The following is a 9,029-nucleotide window of genomic DNA, read 5'->3' as shown; positions in this document are numbered from 1 at the left end:
AGTTGTAATGTAGTCGCCATTCGCCGAACACGAGCGAGGGAAATTGAGTTGTTTATATGAGCATGAAGAAAGCAACAAAGTGCATTAAGTTAGGACGTGATATCGTTTTATGTTAAATGTAACTTTTAGGCATTAGTACGTCTGAAGGATGTTTTTTACTTAGTCATTTTCAGTAACGTTAGCTGCTAGACGGTTGCCGCTTTCACGTGCGTTTTTTTTTTCTGGTGTTGCATGTAATAAGCCAGCTAACGTTAGCCGCCTAGCCGAGCGTGGCTAACTTAAAAACAAGTTTAGCCAGCCTTAAAGAAAACGTCGCTCGTTAGTGCAAAGTTGAAATTTAGCCAGAGGAAGCTGTTTGTTTCCATTTTGGCCGTAACTAAAAGAGACGAGTGAAGGGTTTTGAAGCGGGAATGTCATCGCCTCCGTTAGGTCGCACGAGTCATGAAGGGTCAGCGAACGCATCAGACAGCGACTCCGAGGACGAGGTGCGTTTACAGGTGTTTTCCCTCACCTGTTTTTTTTCCCTGCTGTTTATTCATAATGGAGGCGGCTTTTCATGCTGTTCTGACAGTTATATCTACTGTTCAAGAGCTGTCCTGCCCACTGAACTTAGCAGAACAATGCACTACACGGAATGTACACGTTAATATAAATAGTAGCTGACGCAAAGTAATTATAAGGTTATAGTGATTTTTTTTTTAAATCATGTAATCATTTACGTTGGTTTGTTTATATTTCCACAGCCCACGCTCCCCCTTAATCAGTTCTATCCATACATCCGCTGTGCCCTTTGCTGTGGGTTCCTCATAGATGCCACCACCATCACAGAGTGTCTGCACACATGTGAGTTACATCTTTATCTGCTGCGTTTAATGATTTAATGTGGTGGGAATAATGGTGGTATCAGCATTTATGCAGTGCTGTGCAAAACTCTTGTAACTGCCACAAATACATGAAATATGTATATGAAGCAGTGTCTGTTTGCATAGTTTGCATTGTAAATGATTTATTTAAATGATACTTAAAAATTTTTGTGGGCATGTGAGAAATGGGTATTTGATGTCTGAAAAGTATTTTTTGTGCTTTTTCTTTCCTCCCCAAGTTTGCAAAAGCTGCATTGTGAAGCACTTCTTCTACAGCAACAAGTGTCCCACATGCAGCATTGTTGTCCATCAGACACAACCTCTTTACAACATCAGGTGAGTCTGACTATTTTGGTCATATAGGAATCATCTAAGCAACTTTCAGGTGCTTTTTTCAAAAGGGGTCAGCACAGCGAGTAGCTCTTCATGTTGTGATTTGGCAGATTTTTATGCCAGATCAGTACTATCAGTAGACAGTTTTGGTTCAGATGGTTGTACAGAGTACGGAGCAGGTGAGGAGAGAGGTACAGCAGTGAGTTCTTACAGCCTGTCATGGTTTGGTGCTGCGTTTCAGCCAATCATGTTGATTTGTCTTGTATCGTATGAGGCTGATCTGCCATGCAGTTCCATCTGTAAAGTGCTTAATATGCTGAATAACCATTATGTGCACATTTTTTTAAAAAAATGGAACGATTTCATATTTTCATAGCAGAATATGATGAAATAAGGGTGGCTCAAGACTTTGGGACAGGACTGAAATCAGGGGAGTGGAGAAGAAATGAGTGCTTTAGTCTATCACAGTGACCCCAGCAGCCTGAGCCTAGAGACGTGTAACTAATGTCTCTTTTCCATTAGTGTCAACTTGACTCAGTTTTGGTTGTTTTCCATTAAAATTGAGTACCTCCTAAATGTGCATGGGGTTGTTATAGCAACGCGGCTAAAAGTCTTATTACGTCATTTGTACATAATACAAACACAACACAACAATGGAGGACATCGAGGTGATGGAATACCTGCTGCTCTGTCTATGACTTTTATCAGACTCTGGGAGCACAGTGTTGGCTTTTGTGTAGCCGGGTTTCAAAAATGTCTCCAAAAATGGAGTCGCTCTCATGACTTGAATGATGCCACTGGCTACCCAGTCAGTCTTTTGATGTCACATTTCAGAACATTCAAATCACGTGGAACCCTGGCTGAGTAGGCACTAAAAAGGTACCTGATACTAGGGCTGGGCCATATCATACCGTTGGCGGTAATACCTGTATAATGTTGGGCAACGAAAAAAAAAAAGAAATATCGCGATAGAAAATGGGTAAAACGCGCATGCGCAGTGCCTTTGTTTTCATACGCACATGGTGGAAAAAGCATGGCGGCGACAGAGAATGAGGGCGAAAGCGGATCGTTGAATGAAACGGATGAAGCAGAAGTGGTTTGTAAAAATGCTGCAACTTCAGTGTGGAACTGGTTTAGCTTTCGACCGTCAGATACACAACAAAGCACTATTTTTGGTAGAGCATGCTAGCGGGCCGTCGTTATTACCGTGTTTTGTTTTTTTTTTTGGAAAATACGGCACACTTAAAATCAATCCTTTGATTTTTCTGAATATCGACAGTGCCCCTTATAATCCCGTGTACCTTATGTATGAGTTCTGGTTGTGTTTACTGACCTCGAAACGATTTTATGTGCACGGCGCTCGAAAATCTGTCAAATGTTTTAGTACGACTTTGCTGAGCTACGAAGCCGCACCGCTTGATGGATTGTCGGAGCATTACGGCTATCGTAGGCAGGAGCCCCGCGGAGTGATACGTACTGTGCTTCAACATAATATTACCGTATTGTGTGTGTATAACCTCTTTAAGTTTTGTGGATATTATACATGGTTATGCTGAGGATATGTCGGCCAGTTTCCACTGGAAATGCCTTTTGGTTAAACTGTCAGCAAGAAATTTTGCACTGTTACATTTTTATATAACTTTAATGCACGTAAAAAAAACAGCTGTTTTTTTTTTGTTTTGTTTTGTTTTTTTGCACTAATAAAGTTGTGGAGTTGTAAAGTATTTTGTCTAGTGTCAATTATATCATCAGTTATATCGTTATCGCAAATTTTCAAATGTATATCGTGATAAATATTTTTGGTCATCTCGCCCTGCTCTACCTGATACCAGGTGCTACCACCTAATGAAAAACCCTAAAACCGATTCAAGCTGAGTAGGTACTAGTGAAAAAATGCTGTAAGGGATGCTCGCCTTTTTCCAGGGACTACTTGAACACGCATTGACCTCCCCAGTGGAAACTTTAGCCATGTTTAATACGAGTATGCATTGAGATATGAGATTCACAGGTCTGTCTCGTTTCCCTGCAGGCCTGACAGACAACTTCAGGATATAGTTTATAAAATGGTTCCCTTCTTGGAAGAGCGTGAGTATGCAGGCATATGAAGCATAACTGATGTGCTGCATTTTCCAGTCCACATTTTAATGTGATCTCTCTCTTTCTCCCCCCAAAAATGCAGTTGAAAGAGAACAAATGTGCAGCTTTTACAAAGAGAGAGGACTGGATGTACCAAAACCAGGTAACATGTTTCAACTGTTGAAGTGTAGTAAGGCCAATACATTGTAATATACAGTATGTAAGTACCAGCTAAAGTAATAACTGACCACATGACCTTTGACAGTTTAGTGTTTAACGAGGAGCTGCTGTGCTCTTCTTCTTTTCTCTCTTATAATTTGACAGCACTGGGTTGTCATGTTAAACACAGACACATTTCCAAGAGAAGCCCGAAGCCTCAGCGCTCCCCCCTCTCGCTCATTTTCAAGCATTTTTCTCTTCTGCTGCTGATGCCTTATGATTGAAATGCAAAATCCAAATTTGATGTATCGCTGTAATTTCTGTTGCTGTGGATGTTTGCTCTGTCAGCTCTCATATCCTGATTTGAATTCGTTAAAGGGCTACTTTAAGATAGACGGAGTGCTAAGGGTTGACATTTTTAGAGCTGTGCTATAATTGTGCAGCCTGTGTTACTCCTTAAACGTAGTAATGTCAGACTAGAAACGAGTAAAAATGCTTTTTAGATTTACAGATCAAGAACTGTAAGTGTAAAGATGGAGCACAGCAGTGCTGAGGGTTCTCCTTCCTCTCTTGCAGTGATCGTCTCCCCTCCATGTCCTGCTGTTACAAAGAGGCAGAAGAAGGACAACGTTCCTCAGTCTGTGTTTACCGTTCCTCCAGAGCTGGATGTGTCTCTGCTCCTGGAATTTGTTGGGTAAACATTTGTACTGTATGGTTGTTTGTTTTTATTTTATTATTTGTTAATCATTAGTGAGAATAACACTGTTCCCAATCAATTTACTTGTGGTCAGTCTTTCTAGCTCTTGTTTTGAGAGTTCAGTCACTGCTTTGTGGTTCCTGATTAGAGCAGTTACTGCTGTCAGCAGGATGGTGGACGATCTTTTTATGCTTTTATGAGAGACTCGTAAAAGGATGGGTGCCTTTAGTTTTTGGCTCCACATCGCAAGGCTTTCTTTAGACACTCTGTCCAAATCTTTTTTGGGGGGCAGATTTATAGATTGCTCCCTGATTGAATTGAAAAAGGCTGTACTGGTGGGAAAAAACAAAAAATAAATGAAATACTATTTTTAGAAAAATCCAAACCAATTGGAGGTGGTTTGAACTGTGCTTCAGTCATATTTGGACAGTGCTTCAGCCCTGCTGCTTAAATCTGGTGGCGGCGTCAGTTGCAGCCAGGTCAAGCAGAACGCGATTTTAATGTTTTTGTTTTATAGATAAGTTGACATCCAGATACTCAAATCTGACCTACATTAAAGATCTGATTTGAAAAACGATTCAGATGAATGAAGTTAAACACGGGTTTTTCAGGTTTATTGTGCAGTTACATAGAAATACCAGCAGGTGGTTCCACTGTCTCAAACTGACAGCTTCTTTACAGCCAAAAACTTGGAACATCTCTTGAATCTCTTCTTTGTTTTCAGGGCTGAAGAGGGCATCTGCAACTACAAGGTAAAGTCTTTAATATGAAGGCTTTTAGATGATTATAACACTTATATGCCGTTGATTTCAGGACCTGTTAAAGGCTAGTTGTGTCTCATGTTTTCCTTTGTGGTTCTCATATATCTATAGGCTGCAAAGTTTAAATGGTTCAATCTTTTCCCGTGTTTTAGGACTCAATGCTGGCAGCTGCAGCGCGTTCCTCACTAACTTCAAGCCTGCTTACTGTAACATTAGTTTGGGGTTTTATGTGGGTGGGAGGGGGCATTGACATGGCTAGGCTACAAGAAACAGTGAGCAAAAAGTACCTCACTTACAGTTTCAGTGTAACGTTTAACAACAAGAAATCGGTGTCAGAGTTTGAGAGGGTGAAAATGTTGTCTTGGTTTTATAAATGTGTCTTATACAGTTTCTGTTTTTTCCGTTTAGCCGTTGGAGAGGCGGTACGTCCGTGTGTCAGGTGAGGCCACCGTTCGCCACGTGGAGCTCTTCATCAGGAGGAAGATGGAGCTGAGCCCATCTTGCCAGGTGAATCTGCCAGGCTTACAGCTCGGTGCAAGACTGCACACTTACAGACTTGGAAGCAGGACAGTAATAGAATTTAGCGCTACACTAAAGAGAACAACAAGTGTGTGGATATTATTCTAAAGTAGGAACAATCTATGAGCCCACAGGGCTGTCAAAGGGCGTGCAGACAGGAAATGCATGATCCAATAAAGAAATGTATTCTCAATCATTTTGCACACTTCAGGGCAGCATACACCTGTGGAGGATGATGCACATTGAATCGGTTTGTTTTGCATGGAAACCTGCACTCCAGGAATGTTACAGCATTAAGGCTTTTTAACGCTCTGATTTGTTCCTGCAGTTTATTTTAATGATATTTGGTTGACATAAACTCACCGGACCCTTTATTAGCTGCAGTGGGGCAAGAGATGCATTTCTGCATATCTTGATAGTAAGTAGGGATGTCGAGGGTGACTCATTTGTTATACGTTTGTTTGTTATACATGAGTATAACATGTATAATGTTATACTCATACATTGTGGATTAAACAAGAGAGAAGACCAGTCGAGTAGTTTAAAATACAGAAACTCATTGGAGAACATTGAAAACTGAGCACAGGTAAACAATGCCCAAGCAAGAGAGAGGAGTGGTGTCTGGTGGCGCTGTAGGGTCCTTGTTGTAACCCGGTAACTACCATCACACATTGTCTGTCTGAGCTCTGCTAAAAGCCGTATGATGAGAATTATTGAGTGTTTATCAGGATTGTCTGGAGGATGTTTCCCATTTCTTCTATGAGGCTTCTTCAGTTTCACTGGCTGATGAGAACTTCCCAACGGTTCATCTTGATGGGAGACAAGTGGAAAAGTTATCCAGACATCAAAATATAAGAGGAATGAGGAGTGCACGTGTACACGTCAGGGAATACAAGCTGAACATTGACGACTCAGCAGCTCAGGTCAAAACTCAGCAGGCTGCCGGCTTCTAAAGGACAACAGAGAGTCCTTAAATACAACTGTAATCTGATTAGAGTCTAGTTATTAGAACAGTGATACCATATTTCTGTCTCAGAGTAGTGAACCTGCAGTAGGAGATGATTTGTGCTGCAAATATATAAACTTAATATCAGAATTGTCCTCATTTCCAGAAGAGAAACATTAAGTGTGATCAGAGTTTTAAGGTATTTGTGCGTTTTGTATTTCGTAACACAGGGGAGAGGATTAGCAGCTTACACTGATTTCCTGGTCTCGGTGTGACACTAAGGTTTCCTGTCTGGACAAACCTGCAGGTCACTTTTTAATGAAGGAGATGTTCCAACAATCTGAGGTTCAACCTTAGCTTTTACATCTTGTTGCGCTTTAATTTATAACTGCCAGGTGTCTACGTCCTGCTTCCAAAGTTTACACACTGAGAAATGTCAAGGCGATGTCGCTATTAGAATCATTTCTTTGAAGTATGTTTATGTCTTTGAGGGGGGGAAAAACTCATGAATTTGATGCAAAGTTTTCTTTATTTTGCGTTTACTGAGAAGTGTCCAAATTATACTTGTGGTAAGATAACTGGTAGGATGTTTGACCTGTCTTCTGCGCAGGATTTGTGGATTTGTATTAAAATGCTTGCTTTGCTAGCACAGCTGGGACTTATATACAGGCTTTGTATTGTGAGTAGGTTTGAGGTCCCAACTTCAGCCTTCTCAAGGCTTCCTGAACTTTTTTTAGATCTAAACCACTGAAGCTGTTTTCGCCATCGTGTTTAACAGTTGGTACAGATTTCTTGAAATTAAAGACTTTACCTTTCCTCCTGATAAATATGGCCACACTCCTCCTGAAGGTCTTTTTCTTTGTCAGGATCTGTTACAAACTGCGAATCCAGAATTTTGTACCTCAGCTTGGGGGTCTGGATTGAATGCCTTGATTTTTACCCAATGTTCTCGCTTGGAATCACTGTGATGGTCTGTAATGCTGTCTGTGTGTGTCCGGCAGGTAGATGTGGTTTGTGGAGATCACCTCCTAGATCACTACCAGTCACTCAAAGAAGTACAGAACTTTGTGGGCGAAGATGCACTACAGGTTAGAACCAGAAAAGCACGTAGTAGGACTAACCTGTAATAACATTGGAAGTTTTACAGAAGGCTGGGGGTTATCATCCTGTGAGTAATCACTTTGCTTTTGTTTGTCTTTCCTCCAGGACGGTTTGTTGGTGCTACACTTTGGCTTGGTGCTGCCCTCCCAGTCTTAAATATGAGGCGTGGATTTAGCCATGATCTGAACTGCTGAACTGACATTTTGGTCTTTGTTTCTCTTTATAAGACTTATGTCTTCATAAAGGTCTTGGATTTTAGACTCTAATGAATTGTTGCTAGCTGATTACAAAACATATAAAATTCAAACCTGAACATAGCCACATTTGGCACCTGGCAAACTTTAATGTATTACTTCTTCATTGAGCAGACTGGAAAATGAACTGTTTTGATTGAATTTTTAACAAACAAGATGATTATCTTTAGTTCATAGTTACCACAAATCTGCTGGACACAGATGACATCCATCTGAACTACTTGGTACCCACGTGTATAACATGAATTTGACCTGATAAATGAAGATGACACATTTCTGTTCCTGCTAGGCTGTTGTTTGAAGATTTGTTTAAAACTGTTTGCTACTGTTTCTGTAGCGGAAACTGGACTGAACCACTGTGACTGGATCTGAAACTCTTAAAGCTGCTATAGCAGTATAGGCAGCATCTGTCTAGTTTACCCAACTTTTTTCAACCCAGGGATTGTCTTTAATGATTTATGTTGACTACAAAGCTGTGATTTAAAGGGCTGCAAGAAAAGGACTGCCACTACCAAAGATTTATGTATGTTAACGCTTGCTTCTTAGAGCCTGATAGTTTTTTAAGAGCTGTTGACTTCCTTCTGCTGTTAATAGAAAAAACTGATCAGCTCAAAAATACTTTGAGTACAAAAACAGTTATTTAAAGGGAGTTTGTATAAAGTCTTTGATATGGTTTGGTAAAAAAAATGTTTGTACTTGCTTTTGTCAGGTTGAATTAATAAAAGCACAACTGAGAAATATTTCCTGATTCATCCTTGGTCTCTGTTTTTAGAGATTTAGAAAGAAATGAATGGATGGACTAAAGCATTTTAAATTGTTCAGATTTTATAATTTATCGTATTAAGTAGTTTCCTATGAAAAATCCAAAAGCATTTGTCTCCTTCTGGGCTCAAATCTGTGAAATTGCTTGTCGTTAGGCAAACGTGTAAAGCGTTACACTATGGATCCACTTGTCCATAAACAGTACACCTAACCTACATGGTTCCTATGGGGGAAATGACACTAGTGTCAATGTTCCACCAGTGACGCACATGCTGCCACTACATACTGTGCAATAAAAGCCTGTAGATCAGGGACGTCAAACTCATTTTGCATTTAAAGTGGACCGTTCCAGTTCAAGTCAGTCATATATAAAGTGGCAAATCACAACTGTTGTCTCAAAGTCAAACTCTCCTCTTTGTCAGTGTAAAGAGGTTTAACTGCTCATTTAGTCTCTGAAATGTTTTAACCTCCTAAGACCCGAACTCTTCCACAGCATGCATTTTTAATTTCTATTTGATATTTGGGCTGATTGGGTCCTGATGAATGTAAAAACAAAGA

At 40.3% G+C, this 9,029-nt stretch overlaps 1 protein-coding gene across 2 annotated transcripts; it reads left to right on the top strand.

Annotated features, from left to right (window-relative positions):
• On the top strand, positions 1–8,451 carry pcgf6 (polycomb group ring finger 6). Of its 2 annotated transcripts, none has more exons than XM_026190873.1 (10): positions 1–485; positions 744–843; positions 1,103–1,199; positions 3,226–3,281; positions 3,376–3,435; positions 4,008–4,125; positions 4,853–4,880; positions 5,298–5,396; positions 7,356–7,442; positions 7,561–8,451. In XM_026190873.1, exons 1-10 carry the CDS (start codon positions 411–413, stop codon positions 7,609–7,611), a joined length of 771 nt encoding a protein of 256 aa, XP_026046658.1. In that variant the 5' UTR covers positions 1–410; the 3' UTR covers positions 7,612–8,451. The 2 variants fall into 2 exon arrangements, with proteins under 2 accessions (XP_026046658.1, XP_026046657.1); XM_026190872.1 differs by having other exon boundaries at positions 1–497.
• The last annotated feature ends 578 nt before the right edge of the window (positions 8,452–9,029 follow it).

This window comes from Astatotilapia calliptera, chromosome 13 (genome assembly GCF_900246225.1).
Source record: "Astatotilapia calliptera chromosome 13, fAstCal1.2, whole genome shotgun sequence".
NCBI classification, from domain to species: Eukaryota; Metazoa; Chordata; class Actinopteri; order Cichliformes; family Cichlidae; genus Astatotilapia; species Astatotilapia calliptera.
This window is presented reverse-complemented; position numbering and strand designations above follow the sequence as displayed.

Excerpts from the sequence above, each read along its gene's own strand:
- pcgf6 (XM_026190872.1), top strand. The coding sequence starts at position 411 with ATGTCATCGCCTCCGTTAGGTCGCACGAGTCATGAAGGGTCAGCGAAC. Across the intron at positions 3,436-4,007 it reads ACTGGATGTACCAAAACCAG|TGATCGTCTCCCCTCCATGT; the intron begins GTAACATGTTTC and ends CCTCTCTTGCAG. Across the intron at positions 5,397-7,355 it reads AGCTGAGCCCATCTTGCCAG|GTAGATGTGGTTTGTGGAGA; the intron begins GTGAATCTGCCA and ends TGTGTCCGGCAG.